Consider the following 26,938-nt stretch of genomic DNA (forward strand, 5'->3'; position numbering starts at 1 on the left):
TATGGTGACATCTGCACTGCTTTGATTGGACCGGTTGGTCCACCATGTCACCTCGTGCCACCAGCACTCCCAACCCCTGAATTAGAAGAGCAAACTGCAGCTCCCCATCATAAATCTTCCTTTACCTATTGGGTCAATAAGGAGACAGCTGATTGGTTGCTAGGGATTACTCCACCCATCATTGCTATTTGCTCCACCACATTGACCAGTTGGACACTTTTTAGATTATTGACCATTGTTGGCCATTATTTTTCTTTCAGATTCCCCACCAAGATCCCCCCCTCGTCCTGAACTGGAGTTCCACAGCGCAGACAGAGTGATGGATCTGGGGGTCTCGGAGGATCACTTTTCCCGGCCAGTGGTAAGTAGTTGGATTCTCCTATAGAATTGTTCAGCATGAGGTCCTACCTGGACCGCCCAATGGTGGGACCACACAGTACCCCTATTTATACTCCCCTTACATTGACTCTTCATTGGCTCCATTCAGCTGTTGGGAGTGAGGGAAGGAAGCCCCGTGTGTGAGCTCTGAGGTATGACTTGGAGCTTACACAGGACTGAGGACTCTCTCACCTCATCATGTGACAGCACTGGGTAGCCAATCACTGTGCACCAATTGCCATCCTTCCATCTATGGGCATCTCAAGCCTTGTGATTGTGACATGTTTTGTGAACTGAGAACCATTTTATATACCATAAATGTAATCCCGAAATCCCGAGCAATGAACTTCTTCTATTGGCTCCCATTTTTTTGTCAGTTAAATATAAATATCTCATTCAGAGCTTTTTGTTACATGATGTGTGATCTGAGCAAAAAAGTCAGAAATGTGGTGAGCTGCGGGTTCCTTCCACCATGTCTGCATACAATCAGTCCGGGGGGGGGGGGGGGGGGGTGATCTGCGATATCCAGCGCTCCGCACTGCTGACACTCGCCTCCCATAGAAGGTGAGAGCCGGGAAGAGTCCCTCTGTCCTCCCTCCCCACAGGACTCCTCCAGCACCTCACCCGGGTAGAGGCTGTAAATCCTCTGGATGAAATGAGTGGAGGAATTTCTGCCTGTTTAATGTTCACACCATTGGTGGATACAGGAGATGATCAGAGACTGCAGACAGTACAGGAGATGGTCAGAGACTGCAGACATAGTACAGGAGATGATCAGAGACTGCAGACATAGTACAGGAGATGATCAGAGACTGCAGACATAGTACAGGAGATGGTCAGAGACTGCAGACAGTACAGGAGATGGTCAGAGACTGCAGACATAGTACAGGAGATGATCAGAGACTGCAGACATAGTACAGGAGATGATCAGAGACTGCAGACATAGTACAGGAGATGGTCAGAGACTGCAGACAGTACAGGAGATGGTCAGAGACTGCAGACATAGTACAGGAGATGATCAGAGACTGCAGACATAGTACAGGACATGATCAGAGACTGCAGACAGTACAGGAGATGATCAGAGACTGCAGACATAGTACAGGAGATGATCAGAGACTGCAGACATAGTACAGGAGATGATCAGAGACTGCAGACATAATACAGGAGATGATCAGAGACTGCAGACACAATACAGGAGATGATCAGAGACTGCAGACATAGTACAGGAGATGATCAGAGACTGCAGACATAGTACAGGAGATGATCAGAGACTGCAGACAGTACAGGAGATGGTCAGAGACTGCAGACATAGTACAGGAGATGATCAGAGACTGCAGACATAGTACAGGAGATGATCAGAGACTGCAGACATAGTACAGGAGATGATCAGAGACTGCAGACATAGTACAGGAGATGGTCAGAGACTGCAGACAGTACAGGAGATGGTCAGAGACTGCAGACATAGTACAGGAGATGATCAGAGACTGCAGACATAGTACAGGACATGATCAGAGACTGCAGACAGTACAGGAGATGATCAGAGACTGCAGACATAGTACAGGAGATGATCAGAGACTGCAGACATAGTACAGGAGATGATCAGAGACTGCAGACATAGTACAGGAGATGATCAGAGACTGCAGACATAGTACAGGAGATGATCAGAGACTGCAGACACAATACAGGAGATGATCAGAGACTGCAGACACAATACAGGAGATGATCAGAGACTGCAGACACAATACAGGAGATGATCAGAGACTGCAGACACAATACAGGAGATGATCAGAGACTGCAGACATAGTACAGGAGATGATCAGAGACTGCAGACATAGTACAGGAGATGATCAGAGACTGCAGACATAGTACAGGAGATGATCAGAGACTGCAGACATAGTACAGGAGATGATCAGAGACTGCAGACATAATACAGGAGATGGTCAGAGACTGCAGACATACTACAGGAGATGGCCAGAGACTGCAGACATAATACAGGAGATGATCAGAGACTGCAGACATAGTACAGGAGATGATCAGAGACTGCAGACACAATACAGGAGATGGTCAGAGACTGCAGACATAGTACAGGAGATGATCAGAGACTGCAGACATAGTACAGGAGATGATCAGAGACTGCAGACATGGTACAGGAGATGGTCAGAGACTGCAGACATAATACAGGAGATGATCAGAGACTGCAGACATAGTACAGGAGATGATCAGAGACTGCAGACATGGTACAGGAGATGATCAGAGACTGCAGACATAGTACAGGAGATGATCAGAGACTGCAGACATAGTACAGGAGACTGTAGAAGATCACTATTCAGCCCCCAAAAAAACTTCCTCGTTTGTCCTCTTACAATCCTCTCACTTCCTCCACATTTGATCTCTTTTTCGGTAAGATTCATTATCACAGATCAGAGGTTCGAAGAAATAAAATAAAATCTGGATGGATGGACAGGACATCCCATGAAGGTCGCACAATAGGTGCTAAAGGGTCGCATGTGACTCCCGGCCTGCGGGTTGGGCTCCGGGGCATTACAGGAGTCATATATACGGGATTATCCCCTCTACAGAAGTCATATATACAGGGATTATCCCCTCTACAGGAGTCATATATACGGGGATTATCCCTCTACAGGAGTCATATATACGGGGATTATCCCCTCTACAGGAGTCATATATACGGGGATTATCCCCTCTACAGGAGTCATATATACGGGGATTATCCCCTCTACAGGAGTCATATATACGGGGATTATCCCCTCTACAGGAGTCATATATACGGGGATTATCCCCTCTACAGGAGTCATATATACGGGATTATCCCCTCTACAGGAGTCATATATACGGGATTATCCCCTCTACAGGAGTCCTATATACGGGATTATCCCCTCTACAGGAGTCATATATACGGGATTATCCCCTCTACAGGAGTCCTATATACGGGATTATCCCCTCTACAGGAGTCATATATACGGGGATTATCCCCTCTAAGGGGTGGTAATATATTAGGCCCCTTCCACACTTGTGTGACTTGTCCTGCGACTCAGGACTGCAGAGTCACATGACAATCCGTACCCCTCCCCCCATGATTTCCAGTGAGTACCGTCCATATCTGTGCGACTTCAATGTACTCCCTGCACTACTTTGATGTGATTTGAGGTTCATAGACCTCAACATTACACAGGTATTGCTTCAAGTCACGTCATAGTTGTGCTGCAAAGTCACATGACTTTCAGGGTGTGAAAGGGGCCTAAATAGAGTGTCAGCAGTGCGGATCACTGGACATCTGTGTTCAGATCATGTCAGCCCCTCCCAGCCCCCGCACTGCATAGAGCCTACATGAAGGCACATCGAAGACACCTCTCTCTGTAATCTTATCAGAGCTCCGCCCACTCTCTGGACTGACTTCCTGTACAGAATGTTCTCCACCAATCCCAGAGCTGACCTTCCCCTTGTAAAGTATTATTGAGTGTGTGCTGGTGATCGGAGGGGATCTCTGCACAAGGTTTAGGAGGGTGTCTATGGGAAGGTTTGACCATTCTTCCAGAAGAGCATTTGTGAGGGCAGGCACTGATGTTGGATGAGAAGGCCTGGCTCACAGTCTCCGTTCTAATTCATCTCAAAGGTGGTTTATGGGGTTGAGGTCAGGACTCTGTGCAGGCCAGTTGTGGGGTTGTTTTTCAGGGGTTTGGCTTGGCCCTTTAGTTCCAGTGAAGGGAACTCTTAAGGCGTCAGCATACCAAGACATTTTGGACAATTTCTCCCAGCTTTGTGGGAGGAGTTTGGGGACGGCCCCTTCCTGTTCCAACATGACTTCCCACCAGTGCACAAAGACTCTCTTCTCCTTCCTTCTCCTTCCTTTCTTCTTCCCCAGCAGGGGGGATGTGAATAAGCCCCGGTGTGAAGTCGGCATTCTCAAACAGGGCTCAAAATTTCCAGTCCTGAGTTACTCTCCACCAGCTGCCCCGCCCCTAATCCCGCCCCTAAACACGCCCTCATAATGTCTCATGAAATGACACTTTTAAATGTTTTATGCAGAATTAAAGTGGAGTTCCGCCTGGGTAAAAAAAAAAATGAAAGGTCAGCAGGTAGAAAATGCTGCAGCTGATGACTTTCCTAATATAAGGACATTTACCTGTCCAGGGATCCCGCAATGTCGGTACCTGAAGGCGTCCCTCGGCTCCGGGTGTTGGCGCCGGCATCATCACTAAGGGAAACGGCCTGTATCCTACTGCACATGTGCGAGTCACGCTGCGCGTTCTGAATGGCCCCGCTGTCTTCTGGGACCCGTGTGTCTCCCAGAAGGTGGGGGAGGGGGGGCTGACATTGTGTAGTTCATTGCACAGAGTCTGCAAGTCTTTCCCCGGAAGTGGGAGGAGATATCTGGATTTGACAGGTATCCGCCCCTCCCCCCCAGAAAGGTGCCAAATGTGACACCGGAAGGGGGGGGTGATACGATCAGCGGAAGTCGTCCGCTTTAAGTTACAAAAATAAATAGTTCTCTATCTCATGCTGTAAAAATCGGATATCTATATCCACGCTGATCCGTGGCCAGCCACAGGTATTATTATCCCAAAAAGTGATTAGTGCAGCCAAACCGACCGACACGCCAAACATCGTGAAATCTGCCGGCAACCGCACTTCTGTAAATGACAAATCTACAGTAATAGAGACCATCATAATAATAATAATAATAATAATAATAAACGTTATTTATCGAATTCTTCACAACCACATAAAGTCCATAGAAGACGACACGAGTCCTGATTGGATGAGATCCTCGTTATGTGGACTCGGCTGTATCTGTAGGAAGAAAACAGGAAAAACTCCGATAAGTAGGAAGATATTTCACTTGCACAGATGAACTCTATGGGGGGGGGGGGGATGGGTCGGGTCTGCAGGCTCAGCTCTATTCCTGTTTTGCTTCATTATTACACGTCCGGATGGCAGCTTTTAGTCCCGGCGCTCTCCTCGGAGACAGCCATTGGCTCCCACTGCTGTCAATCAAATCTAATGACACTGGGGGAGGTGCCGAGTCCTGCTGTCTGTCAATAGATACAGCAGCAGGAAAGGGGAGCACGTCCGCATGAGTACCCCGAGGGAGAACACTTCTACAACGGGGCGCTCGAGAAGAGGAGGAGCCAAGAGCACCGCTGAGGGACCCCAGAAGAGGAGGAGCCAAGAGCACCGCTGAGGAGGGACCCCAGAAGAGAGGAGCCAAGAGCACCGCTGAGGGACCCCAGAAGAGGAGGAGCCAAGAGCACCGCTGAGGGACCCCAGAAGAGGAGGAGCCAAGAGCACCGCCTGAGGGACCCCAGAGAGGAGGAGCCAAGAGCACCGCTGAGGGACCCAGAAGAGGAGGAGCCAAGAGCACCGCTGAGGGACCCCAGAAGAGGAGGAGCCAAGAGCACCGCTGAGGGACCCCAGAAGAGGAGGAGCCAAGAGCACCGCTGAGGGACCCCAGAAGAGGAGGAGCCAAGAGCACCGCTGAGGGACCCCAGAAGAGGAGGAGCCAAGAGCACCGCTGAGGGACCCAGAAGAGGAGGGGCCAAGAGCACCACTGAGGGATCCCAGAAGAGGAGGGCCAAGAGCACCGCTGAGGGACCCCAGAAGAGGAAGAGCCAAGAGCACCACTGAGGGACCCCAGAAGAGGAGGGGCCAAGAGCACCGCTGAGGGACCCCAGAAGAGGAGGAGCCAAGAGCACCACTGAGGGACCCCAGAAGAGGATGGGCCAAGAGCACCGCTGAGGGACCCCAGAAGAGGAAGAGCCAAGAGCACCACTGAGGGACCCCAGAACGAGGAGGGGCCAAGAGCACCGCTGAGGGACCCCAGAAGAGGAGGATCGGGGGGCCACTCTGTGCAAAACCAACTACACAGAGGAGGGAAGTATCACATGTTTGATTTTTTAAAACAAACCTTTTACATATCACAACTACAACCGGTGCATTGTGCTTGTAATGCTTGTGGTCCAAACCCCTCCCCCCCCCCCCCTCCTCCCCTCCCCCGCTCAGATCCATACAAAGGTACAAACCTGGAGGTCTTGCTGATGAAGTAAAGCAGTGGGGGAGGAGGGATTGCCGGAACGCCTGCTGCAAGTCCCATTGTCTGCGGTGGGAGGTGGAAGTTGTAATCTCTGGCCTGAGTGACATGTCAGTGTGGGGCGGATTAGCTAAGGGAAGGCGGAGCTTGTGGATTTAGAAGAGGTGATATACAACCATGTATCATTTTTACACCCCTAAATATTAGGGATGCACCGATATATCGGTAACTGAAAATAGGTTTATTGGTGTTTTGCCAATAGAAAAAAAACGAGGCGACAATGGCGTCCCCACCACATGATGCTGCCACCACCATGTTTCACGGTGGGGATGGTGTGTTCAGGGTGATGTGCAGTGTTAGTTTTCCCCACACATAGCGTTTTACTTTTAGGCCATAAAGTTGAATTTTGGTCTCCTCTGACCCAGATCACCTTCTTCCACATGTTTGCTGTGTCCTCCACATGGCTTCTCACAAACTACAAACAGGACTTCTTATGACTTTCTTTCACCAATGTCTTTCTTCTTGTCCCTCTTCCATAAAGGGCAGATTTGTGGAGAACACGACTAATAGTTGTCCTGTGGACAGATTCTCCCACCTGAGCTGTGGATCTCTGCAGCTCTCCAGAGTTACCATGGACCTCTTGGCTCTTCTCTGATGAATGCTCTCCTTGCCCGGCCGGTCAGTTTAGGTGGACGGCCATGTCTTGGTAGGTTTGCAGTTGTGCCATACTCTTTCCATTTTCCGATGATGGATTGAACAGAGCTCCGTGAGATGATCAAAGCTTGGGAGATTATTTTATAACCTAACCCTGCTTTATACTTCTCCACAACTTTATTCCTGACCTGTCTGGTGTGTTCCTTGGCCTTCATGATGGTGTTTGTTCACTAAGGTTCTCTAACAAACCTCTGAGGGTTCCACAGAACAGCTGTATTTATACTGAGATTAAATGACACACAGGTGGACTCTATTTACTAATTAGGTGACTTCTGAAGGCAATTGGTTCCACTAGATTTTAGTTGGGGGTATCAGAGTAAAGGGGGCTGAATACAAATGCCCCACCCCCCCCACACTTTTCACATATTTATTTGTATCATTTATAATTTTCCTTCCACTTCACAATTATGTGACACTTTGTGTTGGTCTATCACATAAAATCCCAATAAAATACATTTATGTTTTTGGTTGTAACGTGACAAAGTGTGGGGAATTTCAGGGGGTATGAATACTTTTTCCAGGCACAGTATACAGAGGTGATTGATCAGAATATGGGAATCCCACAATGTGTACAATGGAGGGACGGGATCACTTTATGTCTGCAGGGTATATAGCGGGTGAATGGAGCAGGATGTATCATTGCTGCATTTTCTTGCAGACGCTCCCGGGTGCGTCTCGCCGTTCTTCATGCCGGCCGTGAACTTTGACTAATCCAAAGATTGATGATTAACATAGAATCAGAGCGGCGAGGTGGGCGGGTCCCAGAATAGTGCGGATGATTCCAGAGGTCGCTTTGTTTGTATATCTTATAAAACGGACGAGTCTTCTGTCTGCGGGACGCCTTCTGTACCGGAGTGTTTTCTTTTCAGAGCTTGTTCACACTTGCTTTTCTCTCTGAAGAGTGATCCACATTCAGATCGTTCTTCAGGGAGCATTTGACAGGAAGGAGGCGTTATTACACTGCCTGCTTTTTATGTTATAAAGACGCATTTTGATTCTTTACTGCAAACGCATGCTGATCCTCTTTAACCTGTTTAGCCCTGGAAGGTTTTACCCCCCTCATGACCAGGCCATTTTTTTGCAATATGGCACTGCGTCGCTTTAACTGACAATTGTGCGGTCGTGCGATGCTGTACCCGAATTCAATTTATGTCCTCTTCTCTTCTTTTTTTTTTTTTTCCCCACAAATAGAGCTTTCCTTGGTATTTTATTTTTTGCGCTATAAACAAAAAAAGAGCAAAAATTTTGGGGGAAAAAAAAAAAACTTATTTTCTGCTATAAAACATCCAATGAAAATGTAAAAAAAAAATCTAATTTCTTCATTTAGGCCAATATGCATTCTGCTATATTATTATTATTATTATTATTTGGTAAATAAAAAATCCAAATGAGTCTATATTGATAGAGATGTGTGTTTGTTTTTTTTTTTTTTTTTTTTTTTTTTTTGTTATAGCATCTACAAACTATGGGAGAGTGTGTGTGTATATGTATGTTGTGTGGGGTGTTTTTTTTTTTTTTTTTTTTTTTTTTTTGTTATAGCATCTACAAACTATGGGAGAGTGTGTGTATATGTATGTTGTGTGGGGTGTTTTTTTTTTTTTTTTTTTTTTTTTTTTTTTTTTTTAATACTAGTAATGGCGATGATGAGTGACTTATGGAGTCCGCGGTACCTGCCCCTATGTGTGTGTGATCCCAGCAGGAGCGGGTCACTGGTGGCACACACCCCACACCCCGGAAGTGTCAGATCACCCGCCCTGCCACCGTATATGTGTGTGGGGTGGTCAGGAAATGGTTAATAGAAGTTCTGTGGTATTTTTTTTTTTTTTTCCATGTTGTCATGTAAATATTTACTGGCAGAGCACATTTCATTTTCTTTACTGTTTTGTCAGTAAAAGATGCTGCGGGACATTGGCAGCAACACAGGCTGTGTGCTGGAGCTCCCTCCACTGTCACCTTTTCTTCTCTTGGTGTCAAAGAAAACTTGTCAGAAGGATCTTCTTATAGATCCCACATCTCTTCATAAGAGGACCTGTCACCACTATTCCTATTACATGGGATGTTTACATTTCTTTGTAATAGGAATAGAAGTGATCAAAAAACTTTTTTTTTTAAAAGGGAAAGTGTAAAAAAAAAAAAAAAAAAAAAAAAAAAAAAAAGAATTTAAGCTCCCCTGTGCTCGCACGCTGAAGCAAACGCATACGTAAGTCGTGTCCACATATATAAACAACATTCAAACCACATGTGAGGTATCACCACGATCGTTAGAGCGAGAGCAATAATTCTAGCACCAGACCTCCTCTGTAACTCTAAACAGGTAACCTATAAAATTTTAAAACGTCGCCTATGGAGATTTTTGAGTACCGAAGTTTGGCGCCATTCCACGAGTGTGCGCAATTTTAAAGTGTGACATGTTGGGTCTAATGTGACATCATCTGTCGCATTATACAAAAAAATTGAGCTAACCTTACTGTTTTTTTTTTTTTTTTTTTTTTGTTTGTTTTTTAATTCAGGAAAGGGTTTGCCCCACCCCCCAAAAATGTGTTGTAAAAATTGCTGCGCAGATGTGTGTGACGTAAAAAAGGTGCAGTGACCGCCATTTTATTTCCTAGGGTCTCTGTTAAAAAAAAAAATATATATATATAAAATTAGTGTTTGGGGGTTTGTAGTAATTTTTTTTTTCTAGCAAAAAAAAGATGATTTTTACATGTAGGAGAGGAGTGCTGGAATTCGCACGGTGTGGGCGTGGTTAAGTGACAAAGCCGAACAACCCACAAAAAAGTTTCAAAAGGTTTCATATCCTCTAAAAAAAAAAAAAAAAAAAAAAAAAGAAAATCTAAAATCCTCCTGAAGGAGTCACAGAATTTAGAGCCTCTTTAGGTGGTGATTTGATGGTTTTTATGGTAATCTTATAGGAACTTCTTATGAATGATATTCATATTTGTGATATAAATAAGTTGTGGATCCTTTTCGATGTTTTGTCCTCTTGCTCTGGTAGATGATCGCCATCTTTCTGGTTTCTATCTCAGGGCCTGTTTCTGGCGTCGGATATCCAGCAGCTGAGACAGGCGATCGAGGAGTGTAAGCAGGTGATCCTGGAGCTGCCGGAGAATTCGGACAAGCAGAAGGACGCAGTGGTCAGACTCATCCATCTCCGGCTGAAGCTGCAGGAGCTGAAGGTGAGAGGACGTTTCTGGGGGGGACGTAATATCGGGGACCACGGTGGTCCTAAGAACAGACACCCACCCTACCCCCGCTCCTAAAACCCTCCTGACCTCTTCATATCACCTGCTTCTTTTTCTTCTGTTTCCCCCAATAAGGACCCCCATGAAGAGGAACCCAACATGCGGATCATATTAGAACATCGATTCTACAAGGAGAAGAGCAAGAGTGTGAAGCAGATGTGTGATAAATGCAGCACCTTCATCTGGGGCCTCATCCAGACCTGGTACACCTGTACAGGTAAGACTCCTCCCACCAGGGGCCCCGGGAGGGATTGTGGTATTTTCTGTGTACTTGTCACAGGCTGGAAGAGGGAACTGCGAAGTCCGAAGATCAGAGCGGGTCACAACCGGGTGCTTTCATATTGTACTCCCTAATAGAAGGAAGAGCGATGAAAGCACGTCACCGCTCTCCTTCTCTATACTACCGAGAGAACAGCGACACCCGGTGGCAGGACACAGAAACTGACACCAATATGAGTTTAAACAAAGAGAATCTCTAAACTGAACTTTATACTTTGCTGTGATCAACCATCACCAAGGATTCATATTTGGCCGTCGTTCTCTTATCCTCTCCTAGAGGTTCTCTTCACTTCTTCTGCCAATAAATCTATTCCAGTCGTGACCCAAACTACCTAACCAAAGATCTACTATGGTGGTGGATTCCCACGTCCCTTCAGTCCTTCCAGCACCCTATTTATGTATTATTTATATATATATTTTTTTATTTTGGAGCTCTGCTGCACTCCATGGTCGGCCATTCTTATTGTTACCATGTGACTGGCGGGGGAATCGGAAGTGGGCGTTTGATGAACCCTGTGGAGACACCATATGCCGTACTTCACATGGGCTATGTAAGGATACTTACCAGACGTCTGCGCATGCTCTGAAGAGACTTGAGTCATGAGTGAAACGCGTCAGTATGACTCCATCACGCTCTCTGCAATGAAGACACAGATCACCCACAAGCCCCCCCCCCTCCCTCGGGAGCTTTGATAGGATACAGGAGTATTATAGCTACATGCAGGTACCACAACGCTGAACATCAACAGCACTGGATGTCTATGGGGGAGAAGCAGACGGAGCTCTTCACTCTCTCCTCCTGGGAACGGGTAGAATGTCGGTCTGACTGCCTTGATGCTGTGGACATCGGGAGAGCGGAGAGCTGTATGGATTCCTTTCTCCTGTCTGGGAAGTGTATACCCTCACTCACCGCCCCCCCCTAGAGATCCAACAGCCCCTCCCCCATCTGTAACCGACAACCTGGACATTTACCGTATACCCCGCTACCTAGAGGAACCCGGAACACTCCCGTCATGTCCATCCATGTCCTATTCACACTAATAGGAAACCGCACTCCAGATCCATCATCACCTTTACTATTAATACATCATTCATTTCCAATTTTCCTTCCTGGAGTCAAATCTTTGAACTACTTATAAATATCGTATATCTGACTCCGCTGTGGAAAGGATAAAAATGCTCAATGTGTGGCATCTATGAGATATCGATCGAATCGCTCTGAGACTGTATCCACCCATGTCCTGATTGGGACTTCTCCATGACGATTATCAATTCATATTAGTGAGGAGTGTTTTGTCTGATTGTGGTGTCTGTCTGTGTCCTTAGACAACGTTCTCTATTATTAGTATTATTATTATTATTATTATTATTATTATTATTATTATTATTGTATGTGGTGGAGGTTTGTTATATACACATTTCTAATAGTTTTCAGTGTTTGTGGATTTTCTTCAACAAAGAATTCTATAAATTTTGTTTTTTTTTTTTTTTTTCTTTTTTGATAAATCCGGCTGTTTTCCTTAGAATTACTTGGGAAATTTCCCTCTTCCTCTTCCTCTTCCTCTTCCTCTTCCTCTTCCTCTTCCTCCTCTTCCTCCTCCTCTTCCTCTTCCTCTTCCTCTTCCTCTTCCTCTTCCTCTTCCTCTTCCTCTTCCTCTTCCTCTTCCTCCTCCTCCTCCTCCTCCCCCCTCCTCGCCCCTCCAAGTCTTTATCTGATTTAATGTTTGAGGTGACTATATGAGGAATTGTTAAAATCCAGTTTCCCTTTTCAGTCACGTTTTGTACTCGGTGTAGCCGGAGTGTCATTTTTATCTCTTGTTGAGTGAGTACAAGATGTATGTGAGATACGCCTCTATGTGACCACAGCTTGGGGTCTTTGGTGTTATCTTTGAAACAAAATAAAAGTGTGTACAGGAGGGGATGTGTGCGGAGAGGGGGGTGGGGGAGGGAATGTGTGCGGGGAGGGGGTGGGGTGGTGTGTGTGCAGGGAGGGGGGTGGCGTGTGCAGGGGCGCAGTGAGTACAGGATGGGGGGGTGGGGTGGGGGGGGATGTAACGTGCACATGGAGGGGGCAATGTGTACAGGAAGAGGTGTGTTTTTTTTTTTTTTTTTTTTTTTTTTCTTCTTTTTTTTTTTTTCTTCTTTCATCGATCGACTTTAGTATAACCAGCCTGTCAGATATTTAATTATTTATTTATTTTTATTTTTTACATACAATCACTGCCAGCAGTTATAGCCATCAGCGGTGAGCATTGTGTTCTGCTGGCAGCTCCATACCGGGTGGCAGAACACAATGGTGCAGCAGGAGGGACTGACTGTTTGGTGGGGTAATTGAGTGCTTTTTCTTTCCTACCACTCATTGTAAATGGAAAGAAAATGATATCATCTGTCAGCTGCTTAACTCTTTAGCCACTCAGAGTATCTTGGCATGGGGTGCAAGCGATGGATGGTAGTGGGGGGGGGGGCAAGGTCAGCGGTGGGGGGGACAGGTCAGCGATGGGTGGTAGTGGGGGGGGGGGGGGGGTGCAAGCGATGGATGGTAGTGGGGGGGGGGGGCAGGTCAGCGTTTTGCATTGGGGTCCACAACCTTCAATCTAGGCCTCTGAACTTACATGTATTTGGTTTTTGCCTCCTGGCCGGAGTTCAGCTTTACAAACGATCGATGTACGTAGTGAGGTGTTCTGTAGGATTGGGATCGGATGGTTCTGTCTTCTCTCTGGTCCTCCTCATCACCTTCTTATTTACTCCATTCAGCTGTCAGTCCAATGAGAAGGCAGAACACAAATCTCTATATCCCTGTATATGGATGGGTGGGAAGTCTATGGCCTCTGAGCACAGATATCATAGAGAATCGCAGCTCCTACTGCTCTGGCCACATAAAACCGATCGATGAAGGCCCATGAAATGCAGTGTTGTGGGTGCGCATGCACTAGTTAAAGGTGGTTTTTTTTTTTGTTTTTTTTTTGTTTTTTCTTCTATTTTTGTGTTAACACGCCAACTGCTGGTCTTGTTCTTTAGGTTGCTACTATCGCTGCCATAGTAAATGTCTGAATCTCATCACTAAGCCCTGTGTGAGGTCAAAGGTCAGTCACCAGGCAGAATACGAGTTGACCATTTGTCCTGAAGCCGGACTGGACAGCCAGGATTATCGCTGCGCAGAGTGCCGAGCGCCAATCTCTTTACGTAAGTTGTGAGAATGAATCCTTTACGTTGAAGGCGTCTTGTAGGTCTGGCTCTCAGTTTACACACCAAGCTGAATGACTCGGGGGAGGGGACACTCCATTCTCTTCTCCTAGGAGTCCTATAGGAGCTGCAAGCTAGTGTGAGGCTTTCCTATGAGAGAGCCCACCATGAACCGCACACAAGAAGACAAGGAAACCTGCTGTAATAAATGTTTGTAAAATCAGAATTTTGTTTAATGAAAAGAATTTTATATTAAATGTTGGGTTACAAACTACTCAAAGGGGGAGGGGAACCAAAAATTAAAATTCACTACTAGTTCCCCTTTTTAATGCAATCTACAATGATCAGCCAATGATGACGGAGGACTTTAATGAGCCCAATTTCACCGATTTTATTTATTTATTTTCTCCATTTACCTTAAAAAAAATCTCCCTGTATGTGTGCTGATCAGAGGACTTCACAGGTATCTGTGTTGCCATTTGATGAGCATTGCGGCGGATCCCAGAAATTGAACCAATCCCATTATTCCTCCATTGACCAGAGTCTTGTAGAGCGGGAGAATTATCGTTTTATCTCTGGAGTTGATCCCTTTTTAATGCCAATATTCTGTTTGCTTTGTTAGCAGCAGCTTGGCATTGCATGTCATTGCTGAGCCTATCATCTACTAGGACTCCCAGGTCCTTTTCCATCCTAGATTCCCCCAGAGGTTCTCCCCCCAGTCTATAGATTGTATTCAGATTTTTACCACCCAAATGCATTATTTTACATTTTTCTACATTGAACCTCATTTGCCATGTAGTCGCCCCTCCCCCATTCATTTGTTCAGGTCTTTTTGCAAGGTTTCCACATCCTGCGGAGAAGTTATTGCCCTGCTTAGCTTAGTATCGTCTGCAAATACAGAGATTGAACTGTTTATCCCATCCTCCAGATCGTTTATGAACAAATTAAATAGGATTGGTCCCAGCACAGAACCCTGGGGGACCCCACTACCCACCCCTGACCATTCTGAGTACTCCCCATTTATCACCACCCTCTGAACTCGCCCTTGTAGCCAGTTTTCAATCCATGTACTCACCCTATGGTCCATGCCAACGCACCTTATTTTGTACAGTAAACGTTTATGGGGAACTGTGTCAAATGCTTTTGTTGGGGATTGCTTTCCCTTTTAAATGTCGGTGACCTGGAACGTTCCATGTCGGTATAGAAAGTGCTAGTGTGCTCTGTTTAGGTGTGTCTTGACTTTGTTTTTTTTGCACAGGAGCGTCGTCCAGCGAGGCCCGCCAGTGTGATTATACTGGGCAGTACTACTGCAGCAACTGTCACTGGAACGACCTCGCTGTCATTCCCTCCCGCGTTATCCACAACTGGGACTTTGAGCCGAGGAAGGTAATAATCATATGGGGGGGGGGGGGTACAAAACTGACTGCAGGAGATACAGGCGCGCTGTATGACCAAGAGGAGGGAGTCACATGGTCCACATACACAGAAGTAGCAGATATTTCTATGCTGGGTGGAGGTTTGGGGGCAGAGGGGTGGTCTCTATAGAACATTTGGAGAAATCGGGGGAGGGTCCTGTGCCTGAATTCCTTTTGGCAACCAAAAAAGGTGGAGGGTTCTTCTAGCCTGAAGTGGGTCAGTGCCAGATGGAGAACAGCGGGATTGTGGGTGGCGGATCGATAGACCGGCTACACATCATAACAATGGTAAACGATCTTCTACAGTTTTGGTCAGAGAGGCGCAGGTCGATGAAATATTTATTTTTGGGATCTCTATAGATGGGATGTGTGTTTTGCTCCAACTACAACATGTCTCCCCCCTCCCCCCCAGGTGTCGCGGTGCAGTATGCGGTACCTCACTCTGATGGTAAACCGGCCGGTGCTGAAGCTGCGGGAGATTAACCCTTTACTATTTAACTATGTGGAGGAACTGGTGGAGATCCGGGTAAGTCACACCAAGTGTGTCAGGACAGAAGGTATGTGTTTGCCAAACCTTGGAGATTGGTGAGGGGGAAGGGAAGGCTGGGATTAGTATCTGGGGGGAAGGGAGTTGGTTGTTGAGGAGTTGGGTGATGGGGGGGTAGTAGTGGGGTGGGAGAGTTGGGATGTAAAAGGATACGATTGCTAAGGGGGGATTAAGAGGATGAGGATGGGTCATTGGAAAACATGGGGGGAAAAGGAGGCAACAGGCAGAAGTGTGTCCAATCCGTGCGTGATGGCGCCCCCAGTGGCTATTGTACGGAATGACACACAGGTCCGTCGTCTTTCACAATCGCTGCAGTATATATGCAATAGGCAAGTGATTAGGTAACACTTACAGGTCTGGTGCCACCCCTTCCCTGAGACTGGACAGTGAAAGGAGAAGTGGCACACTGATGTGCAGATTTTTCTCACTCTGCACTCTCCTCCTATCAGCATTTTCCTTCTTGGCACATGAGCATTGCAGTACTGCTGATTGGCTCCTTGCGCTGCTTCTTCCTCTCCCAGAGAGAATCTGAGCTCTGCTGTACAGGGATTGCAGGAGGCTGATGGTGAATTATTGAATACATGGATGGGATGCCTCTGTGTTTTTATATCTGCATTGAGTTCACATTTAAAGATTTAATATGAACTTTACACGGCGATCACTTCATAATGTACATTAAACTCCTCTCAGTGATTACAAACAAAGTCTGATATCATTTCCTCCACCTGGGGGCGCTGTGGCTATTCACAGACTCTGTGGACGGAGTTGCTGCTCAGTCAGTTCATATTTCTTGTCTTTTATCCAACAGAAGCTGCGTCAGGACATCCTCCTCATGAAGCCGTACTTCATCACCTGCAAGGAAGCCATGGAGGCCCGGCTGCTGCTACAGGTCAGGGAAGGGTTCATGCTGTAAGTGCTGGGGGGTCCCGGCTTCAAGTCCTACAGGGGGTGCTATCCGCATGGAGTTTGTTGTTCCTGGGGGGGAGGGGGGGGGTTACTCTACAATCTAAAGATATATACAGGTAGTTTAAAAAAAGAGAACCAATCTCTGACAGGCATTTGTAACGATCCGTGACATATGTCAAAAACAACCGCTAGGCCTTGTCATGTGGCCCTCCCACCCAGGTTTGCAGCTGAAACAGGGCGGGGCCTTGGGGGTGGGGCACACTATGCATAGCGCACCCCTCAACCCTGCACTATATACAGTTGGGTCCATCTATATTGGGACACGGGCACAATTCTCATACTTTTGGCTCTGTATTCCACCAGAATAAAATTAAAATGAAACAACCCAAATGAATTTGAAGTGAGGACTTTCAGATTTAATTCAAGGGGTTGAACATAAATATTGAGTACAAATTTTAGAAACTGCAACCATTTTTATACACAGCATCCCCCCCCCCCCCCATTTTCTGGGGCTCAAATGTAATTGGACAAATGAATATAATGATAAATAAAATGTTCATTTTTAATATTTTGTTGGGAATCCTTGACTTCAGGCAATCCTTGCCAGTATGGAACCCATGGACTTCACCAAAGACCGGCTTACCTCCTTTCTGATGCTTTGCCCGGCTCTACCTGCAGATGTCTTCAGTTGTTCTTTGTTTGCAGCTCTTTCTGCCTTTAGTTTTGCCTTCAGCAAGTGAAATGCTCAATTGAGATGAGATCAGGTGATTGACTCGGCCATTGCAGAATATTCCACTTCTTTTCCTTCAGAAGCTCCTGATAACCACCAATGACCCAGTGCCACTGGAAGCCATGCATGCCCGTCATTATGGGTACAGATAATCTCAGTTTCATCCGTCCCAAGAATGCTTTTCCAGAACTCATCTGGCTTTTTTAGATTTTTTTTTTTTTTTTTTTTTTGGGCAAAGTCTAATCTGGCTTTTCTATTCTTCAGGCTTATGAATAGTTTACACCTTGTGGTGAACCCTCTGTATTTGCTCTCATGAAGTCTTCTCTTGATTGTAGACTTTGACAATGATATGCCCACCTCCCTGGAGAGTGGCCTTCGCTTGTCTCCACCTCCCTGGAGAGTGGCCTTCGCTTGTCTCCACCTCCCTGGAGAGTGGCCTTCGCTTGTCTCCACCTCCCTGGAGAGTGGCCTTCGCTTGTCTCCACCTCCCTGGAGAGTGGCCTTCGCTTGTCTCCACCTCCCTGGAGAGTGGCCTTCGCTTGTCTCCACCTCCCTGGAGAGTGGCCTTCGCTTGTCTCCACCTCCCTGGAGAGTGGCCTTCGCTTGTATGGATGTTGTGAATGGGTTTTTCTTTACCATAGAGAGGTTCCTGCGATCATCCACCACTGTTGTCTTCTGTGGAACGTCCAGGCCATTTTATGTTGCTGAGCTCACCTGTGCGTTTTTTTTTCTTTCTTCAGAATGTACCAAACTGTTGATTTGGCCACTCCTAATGTTGCTGCTATCTCTCTGATGGATTTGTTTAGTTTTTGAAGCCTTACAATGGCCTGTTTTACTTGCATGGACAGCTCTTTTGAATGCATGATATAGGCTCACAGCAATAGATTCCAAATGCAAATACCACACTTACAATCAACTCCAGACCTTTTACCTGTTTAATTGATGAAGAAATAATGGAGTAGCCCACAACTGGCCATGAAACCGCTTTTCATTTAATCGTCCAAATACTTTTGGTCCCTTGAAAAGGGAGATGTCTATTCTTAAGAACTGTAATTTCTAAACCCTTCTTCCGATTTTGGATGTACATACCCTCAAATTAAACCTGAGAGTGTGACCTTTCACCCCATATCCATTATAGTACTATAGCTTGAATATGTTTTGGTAAATGCCTGAAAAATACTAAAATTGTGCCCAAATATATATGGACCTAACTGTACACAGCTCACCCCAAAACCCTGCACTCTGTACACAGCTCACCCCAAAACCCTGCACTCTGTACACAGCTCACCCCAAAACCCTGCACTCTGTACACAGCTCACCCCAAAACCCTGCACTCTGTACACAGCTCACCCCTAAACCCTGCACTCTGTACGTAGCTCACCCCTAAACCCTGCACTCTGTACGTAGCTCACCCCTAAACCCTGCACTCTGTACGTAGCTCACCCCTAAACTCTGTACACAGCTCACCCCTAAACCCTGCACTCTGTACGTAGCTCACCCCTAAACCCTGCACTCTGTACGTAGCTCACCCCTAAACCCTGCACTCTGTACGTAGCTCACCCCTAAACCCTGCACTCTGTACACAGCTCACCCCTAAACTCTGTACACAGCTCACCCCTAAACCCTGCACTCTGTACGTAGCTCACCCCAAACACGCATGCATTAGAGAGTACGCCTCTATGGGGCAAAAACTGATGTGAATTGTTGCTTAGTTTCTGAAAATACCCCTGGAAATGTCATCACTTTTTATATAATTGTAGAGATGAGCAAATTGATTGGAATGTTCTGTTTGTATAAAACACGGTACATGTAGATGTGTCCAAATTGGTGATCCAAGGTTTGTCCGATTTTCAGAAATTGTGTGATTTGTCCGCAAACCTTTGTGCAGAAAAATTATACATTCTCAAATAAACTATTCTCCTGATTGGGTCATTGCTATGATGGAGTATTTACGTGTTTCCGGATCATGGTGTTGTCCCGCTGTGCTCACGCCTTGTTCTTTCTGCAGTTACAGGATCGTCAGCACTTTGTGGAGAACGATGACATGTACTCTTTGCAGGATCTCCTGGATATTAGCAGCTCGCGGCTCAGCTGCTCTCTGACCGACATTCACACCATGTTTGCAAAGCACATCAAGCTGGACTGCGAGGTGAGAGCAACATGGAAAATGGCTTTAATTTGGGGGAGGGGTGAGGCTTCCATTAGCAGATGTGGGAATTTGAATATTCTGTTTGTTTTCTCCTCAGCGCTGTCAGGCGAAGGGCTTCGTATGTGAGCTGTGCAAGGAGGGCGACATTCTCTTCCCATTCGATAGTCACACATCCGTGTGCCAGGACTGTGCTGCCGTGTTCCACAGGTGAGACCCAACTGTGACGTCATTGTTCTGGGGCTCCAGGCCTGGATCTTGTCACCCCCTTAAACCCCCCCCCCCGGTGCCCAATGTGCGGCCCTTTGCTATATGATGTGTGACCCATAGCAGTCTGTAATGGGAACATTGATTAGGGGAATAGCATTGATCTCTACCAGCCTCGTGTAACATGACCGCCAACAACGTATCCTGTCCTCACTCTCTGACCGCCAACAATGTATCCTGTCCTCACTCTCTGACCGCCAACAATGTATCCTGTCCTCACTCTCTGACCGCCAACAATGTATCCTGTCCTCACTCTCTGACCGCCAACAATGTATCCTGTCCTCACTCTCTGACAGCCAACAATGTATCCTGTCCTCACTCTCTGACCGCCAACAATGTATCCTGTCCTCACTCTCTGACCGCCAACAATGTATCCTGTCCTCACTCTCTGACCGCCAACAATGTATCCTGTCCTCCCTCTCTGACCACCAACATTGTATCCTGTCCTCACTCTCTGACCCCCAACAATGTATCCTGTCCTCACACTCTCTGACCCCCAACAATGTATCCTGTCCTCACTCTCTGACCCCCAACAATGTATCCTGTCCTCACTCTCTGACCGCCAACAATGTATCCCGTCCTCACTCTCTGACCACCAACATTGTATCCTGTCCTCACTCTCTGACCGCCAACAATGTATCCTGTCCTCACTCTCTGACCACCAACATTGTATCCTGTCCTCACTCTCTGACCCCCAACAATGTATCCTGTCCTCACACTCTCTGACCCCCAACAATGTATCCTGTCCTCACTCTCTGACCACCAACAATGTATCCCGTCCTCACTCTCTGACCACCAACAATGTATCCCGTCCTCACTCTCTGACCCCCAACAATGTATCCCGTCCTCACTCTCTGACCACCAACATTGTATCCCGTCCTCACTCTCTGACCACCAACATTGTATCCTGTCCTCACACTCTCTGACCCCCAACAATGTATCCTGTCCTCACTCTCTGACCCCCAACAATGTATCCTGTCCTCACTCTCTGACCCCCAACAATGTATCCTGTCCTCACTCTCTGACCGCCAACAATGTATCCTGTCCTCACTCTCTGACCAACAATGTATCCTGTCCACAGCACTCCATCCTGAGTTTTGGATGAAGTGGGTGTTCGTCATTGGTATACAGACAGAAAAACAAAAAACGCCCGGGGTTTTAAAGTCTAGATTCCAGAATACAATGTATTTACATGGGGGTTATTTTTTTTTTTTTTTTTTTCTTGGGGGGCCAGCACGGTAGGGAAAAAAAACAATTTCCTTTTACTAATCAATGCAGTGGCTGTCAGCGCTGTATAAACCGTTTTGTATTATCGGCTCCGTAGAAGGTGTGTTCCGGCATCCATACTTCCCATCCCACTGCCAGAACAAAATCAAGTCTAGCTGATCACTGCTCAGCCATTCCTAGGCAGCTTTATATTCTTATAATTGAATGAATGGCTTAAGTGGCGATTGTGATATCATCTGTTCACCTCAGCCAATCAGAGAAAGCCTTGTACTCATTTATAGAATACAAGGCTTCCTGTGAATGGCTGAGCAGCACTCAGACTGACTCAGTTTTGTTGTGGGAACGGGAAGTCGGCGCACTGCAGCCGGAACACAGCGCTGTATACTGTACAGAACTGATAAAGGGGATACAGTTATATATACAGGTGATACAGTGCTGTAAACCATTGCATTGATTAGTAAAGGAAATATTTTGTCTAGGCCAGCTTGGTCCAAAGGAACTATTAAAAAGAGAGAGAGACTTTTTAGGATTGAGTTCCATGTACAGATCTCCTTAAACAAACCTTCTTTTACTTTTTATAACAGGGACTGTTATTATGACAACTCCACCAGCTGTCCGCGCTGCTCGAGGATGAACCTTCGCAAACAGGTGCAGGAGGAGGGAGAAGAGCAGCGGTAGTGATCTCGGCCCACCAATCCCAGGACATTATTGGGTGGAGGTCGTACCACGATGGACATCACTGGCTGGAACCATTTTACCACCATGGAGATAAATCCCCTCGTCACTCAGCATCTCCTTTTATTTGGGGGTCCGATGATACATTCCAGACTGAGGCACTCTGGTCAACTCCATTATCACGGGACCCCTCTGGACCTCTCCACTCTTCTACAGTCACTGCTGCCAATGTACGTCTTCAGAGGTGCCTTATTGCCACCACACAGGTGACAATCCAGTAGCAGAATTTGTTCTGAGGGCAAATACAAGACTTTCTTCTTCCTTTCCACGTCTGGCCTCTGTGGTTAGAGGTTCTCACCTGCACTGTCAAGGAGGACTCTGGAGAACCCCAAAACCTTTGAACCTGGTATGCTTAACTGTATCAAAGTGAACCCAACGCGGTGTGCCAAGAAGACATAAGGTGCCATGCATACCTCCAGGTCACGGTCCAGCAAAGTAGGAGGTATTTCCTGGCGCCTTATGATGACGCCCTTTGGGTTTGTGTTGATGGCGCCGGTTTGACATCGGTTTGAATTCAGTAAATGTATTTATTGGTGCACTTGCCCTCCCGACCTTCATTTACCTGCTTGAGGGAAGCAACAACCAGTCTATTAGCACGGATCCTAAGGACCCCTTCATCCATTACAACGTCCTAAGGACCCCTTCATCCCATACAACGTCCTAAGGACCCCTTCATCCCATACAACGTCCTAAGGACTCCTTCATCCATTACAACGTCCTAAGGACCCCTTCATCCCATACAACGTCCTAAGGACCCCTTCATCCCATACAACGTCCTAAGGACCCCTTCATCCCATACAATGTCCTAAGGACCCCTTCATCCCATACAACGTCCTAAGGACCCCTTCATCCCATACAAGGCCCTAAGGACCCCTTCATCCTAGCTGTCCTTTCAAATATAATCTTTCTCAAAGCCGCTTTAGCGCTAAAAGCAGCGCCTGTAAAGCGCCTTTCCTCTCACTCTAGTGTGAAAGCCAGAGTGCTCTCGCCGGGGCGGTGCGCTTGCGGGAGGTTAAAAAAAAAAAAGTCCTGCAAGCAGATTCTTTGGGGTGTATACACCGCTGCTAAAACGCCCTGTCCATTGAAATCAATGGGCAACACTGCCAAAGCGCTTTTAATACCTTTTTGGGGGGGTGTTAAAAGCACACCGCTAGCGGCTGCAAAGCGCTGCTGAAACTAGCGCCGATTTACCGCTACCGCCTTGGTGTGAAAGTGCCCTTAGTGTCCCACCACCATACGTGTAAAACGCTTACCGGGGTTAGTGGACTCTTTGTAAGTAAAGAGTCGCATACACTTGTGTATCTTTGCACTCTCTGCTGCAAAGCATGAAACCTCCTCCAGGTCTTCACTTGATGAGCTTCTCATCCATAGAAAAAGGATTTGTCACCATGACATGAAAAGAGCCGCAAACACCAGCGTGGCATAAAACCGTATAAAAGGATTTATACAATAAGTACCACCGACATTCTGAAAATCATTAAGCACTTATCACTACGAAACTTCGGTCCTGGGATTTGAACTGGCAGTGTGCGTGGTGACGTCACGAGCGATTTAGCTCCGGCCTACGCATTTCATCACAACTGACGTCATCGGGGGCACGGGTGCTGCTGATCCCAGTTGTACGGTGATACTGTGCTCTGCCCATACAGGACAAAGTACCGGGTTCAGTTTTATGCCACGCTCCATCTACTAGCACATAAGGCAGTACTGGAACCAGAAATGTTGGGTAGTGTCTTTGCTCCTGGCAGATAAATGGAATTGTGGGGGGGGAGGGAGAGTTTGTGCTGCTGGTAATGGTGGCAACAAATGAAACCCGTTACTTTCCCCTGCGTAGGCAATGCACAGGCAGCAACCAAAATCGATCGGTGTGCCGCCATCCGGGAAACATTACCAAGGTGCTATTACAGGAAGTCAGTCAAGTTTTCTATAATCTGTTCTATAGACCGGGATCTATACCCAGGATGCTTTGTGGTTCTATTGATCACTATTTGGTGGGATTACCGAATATCAATCTGTTCTCTACAACCTTCCTTCATCCTACAGCAGTGATTATCAACCTCAGTCCTCAAGTCCCCCAGCAGGCCATGTTTGCAGGTTTTCCTTCATCTTGCTCAGGTGCTTTATATCAGAGTCAATGGTTTGGGATTTTGGACAGCTATTTTATCTAAGACCCCCCCACACACTATTAGATTTTCTGCAGATTTACTAAAACCATGTAGTGGAAGGGCCGGCCTGATTGTATACAAATTGAAACTCTTAATGTTTGACTTCATATTATACGGTTTTGGTAAAATTGAAGACAAAAATCTGCAGAAAATCGAATAGTGTATATGGGGTCTAAAGCCTCCTACATACGATCAGATTGTTGGCCAACAGAGCGTCAGACTTTTGTCCGAAGGGCGTCTGCCAGGATCTTGTCTTGCATACAAACGGTACACAATTGTCGGCCAACAAACACGAACGTAGCGACGTAGTACGTGGAATTTCAGCTCTTAAGCGCCACCCTTTGGACCCCTTCTGATGATGTCGTGTTTGGTGAGCATCGATTCCGGGCTGCGTGTTTGTACTTTTGTGTACAGACCATCCGAAAATCTGACAACAGACCGCTGTCCGCAGAAAATTGACTGACTAGCCTGTCATCAGACATTTGTTGGTGGAAAGTTGGACAACAATTGTCTGATGGAGCGTACTAACGTTCAGATTTTAGGACAACAATCTGTCATCAGACAATCCCCCGCCGAAAATCCGATCGTGTGTACGAGACATAAGAGACATTCCCAAAACACGGCCTGTTGGGGGTTCATGAGAATCGCTGATTTCCAGGCACTGCTTCCAAGAGGCGGGGGAGGGGTGTGGGTCTGTCCCTAATAAAAGAACACAGCGGGGGCCGCTTATATAAATAAATCTGTGACAAACGTTCGCACAGCCGCAGCAAAAACTTATTACCGTATTTTGTCTAATATGATCATTTCCTGAGTGGAAGCGCCATCTAGTGGCCATAAAGCCTGAGTGACATTTCTGGAGAAATACCACATTATGGCCACTAGATGGTGCTTATGATCAGAGGAAATACTCCTTAGAATGCCTTCATTTGCTTTTCTCTCCAGAAGCACAGCGCCATCTTTGTTAAGGCATCATCATCTTCCTGGACTGAGATGCCGGATCAGAGACGAATCCTGGTGCCCAAGCCCTGTTTGGCTGTGTTTACAAAAGCTGGACACAGATCAGTCCCTGCTACATTGTAGTTATATAGATAAAGTGGAATTCATGTCTAATATAAACTATTCTTGGAAATGTTCCCTCCCCCTCCTCCTGCCTACCCCGCGTGTAGTTAAATAAAGGGAAAATCTGTGTATTTATTTTTAATGCGGTCCGGTCATGTGATCCTGACACTCCAGCTCCCCTGTGTTAGCGGGGGCTGCAGGGGAGAAGAGAGACAACGGGTGACATGGGAGCTCATGGGTGACGTCACCACTCCCAGAATTCCCAGCCGCAGTCGTGTTCCCTGAGCCATACCTGCAGGATCATGTGATCAGACCAGACCAATATGAGTGTACAGATATTTTTTTTTATACAGGATAGATGGGGGGAGGGGGTGACTTTTCTAGGAATAGTTTGGCTACTTTCACACTGGAGTGGGCTATTTTTAGCGGCGTTATTTAGCCGCTAGTGCTTTTAACCCCAGCTAGCGGCTGCAAAAGGGTTAAAACTGCCTGCAAAGCACCACTGCCCCATTGATTTCATTGGGTAGGGGCACTTTAGAAGCGGTGTATACAGCGTGGCAAAGATGTGGCTTTCAGGACTTTTTTTTTTTACGGTCCTGCCAACGCACCGCTCCAGTGTGAAAGTCCGCGGAGAGACAGGAGAGGCGCTTTACAGGCACTATTTTTATGGTTGTAGCGCCTGTAAAAAGCCTCGGTGTGAAAGTGTTGGGCTTGAATTCCGCTTTAATTTGAAAATAGTTGCCCGTCCGTCACATTCACCCAAAAGACAGAAATAAATACAATAAAAGGTTGAATCCTCTCTGTAAACCCGCAGCGGATCCAGAGGAAGGGAAGAACCGTATAAAGTCTAATGTGCTACAATGAAAACATTCCTTCCTGACCACCAAAGACCATCGGATACCCCCTGGAGCATCCTACAGTTCTGTGGAAATATTCACATCCACTTTTATATTTTGTGCATCTAGAAACAAATCCAGCTTTTTGTGGGTTAGTGGGGGAGGGGAGACTGTGGAAATGCTGCTTTGTGGCCGCAGCAGACCCATGACATTCTCTCGGCCTAGGCAAAGTCCCTGGACTGGAGATCAGGGATGTCTTCTCAATGGTCAAAGCTGGAGCTTTTCCGAGAGACGACACCTCTGCTGTGACCCGCCTGGGATTTATTCATGCAGACTTCTACAGTCACTGAAAAGTTCACTTTATCTATTTTGCATTCTTATTGTAACCATTCCTGGTCGGTGTTGCTGCGAGTGATGTCATTATGCTGGAAACGAGTATATGGACCATGCATGGGACAGCACTGAGTCCACCAGACCCACCCGGGAAATGATCGGCTTTATGACAAACCCAATGGAATTATAAACAGTTCTGGAATTTGGGGACTTCTACATATGAAATGAGACCAGTTTTACGCCTTTCATTGTGGAATTTGTTTAGCTGGCCTTTTATTTATTTCATCCGTGACTTTATATTGGAGAATGACAGAAACCTTCTGATCCTCGGAGACCCGTGTACGTTTTATTTCTAATAAGATTGGAAATTATTTCTTCTCTTCTTTGTACATTTTATTGTATTTATTGTCAAAAAATATAACGGCTCCAACACTACAATATATTCTGATGGGTTTTTATTGTTCCCAGCATGGTCTGAGCTTTCACCACCTTTATCTGGTTATTTCTCCATCTTACTGTCTACACAATACAGTCTACTACTTGTGGACTTCTGACTGTCATATCTGAGTTTGATGGACATCCCAAAATCATGGACAAGAATAAGGAGTTGACCTCCCCTTCAGGCCGGGTTCACACCATTCCGAATTGGATGCGGGTTCCTCACATCCAATTTGCAATAGTGGTAGATTTTGACCGGCTCTTTATGGAGCCGGTTCTCTTATCTCCA

General features: G+C 46.5%; 1 protein-coding gene across 2 annotated transcripts in view; it reads left to right on the top strand.

The window, feature by feature from the left end:
* DEF8 (differentially expressed in FDCP 8 homolog) overlaps positions 1-26,649 on the top strand; it is a 30,869-nt gene extending 4,220 nt beyond the window's left edge. For both annotated transcript variants that reach the window (XM_073605970.1, XM_073605971.1), the window contains 10 exons: positions 261-361; positions 10,168-10,317; positions 10,459-10,600; positions 13,681-13,845; positions 15,104-15,231; positions 15,673-15,786; positions 16,616-16,696; positions 19,452-19,592; positions 19,690-19,799; positions 21,668-26,649. In XM_073605970.1, coding sequence (XP_073462071.1) covers positions 261-361; positions 10,168-10,317; positions 10,459-10,600; positions 13,681-13,845; positions 15,104-15,231; positions 15,673-15,786; positions 16,616-16,696; positions 19,452-19,592; positions 19,690-19,799; positions 21,668-21,761 — 1,226 coding nt within the window. In that variant the 3' untranslated portion in view covers positions 21,762-26,649. The remainder of the gene's footprint in view (positions 1-260; positions 362-10,167; positions 10,318-10,458; positions 10,601-13,680; positions 13,846-15,103; positions 15,232-15,672; positions 15,787-16,615; positions 16,697-19,451; positions 19,593-19,689; positions 19,800-21,667) is intronic.
* The last annotated feature ends 289 nt before the right edge of the window (positions 26,650-26,938 follow it).

This window comes from Aquarana catesbeiana, linkage group LG11 (assembly GCF_042186555.1).
Source record: "Aquarana catesbeiana isolate 2022-GZ linkage group LG11, ASM4218655v1, whole genome shotgun sequence".
NCBI classification, from domain to species: domain Eukaryota; kingdom Metazoa; phylum Chordata; class Amphibia; order Anura; family Ranidae; genus Aquarana; species Aquarana catesbeiana.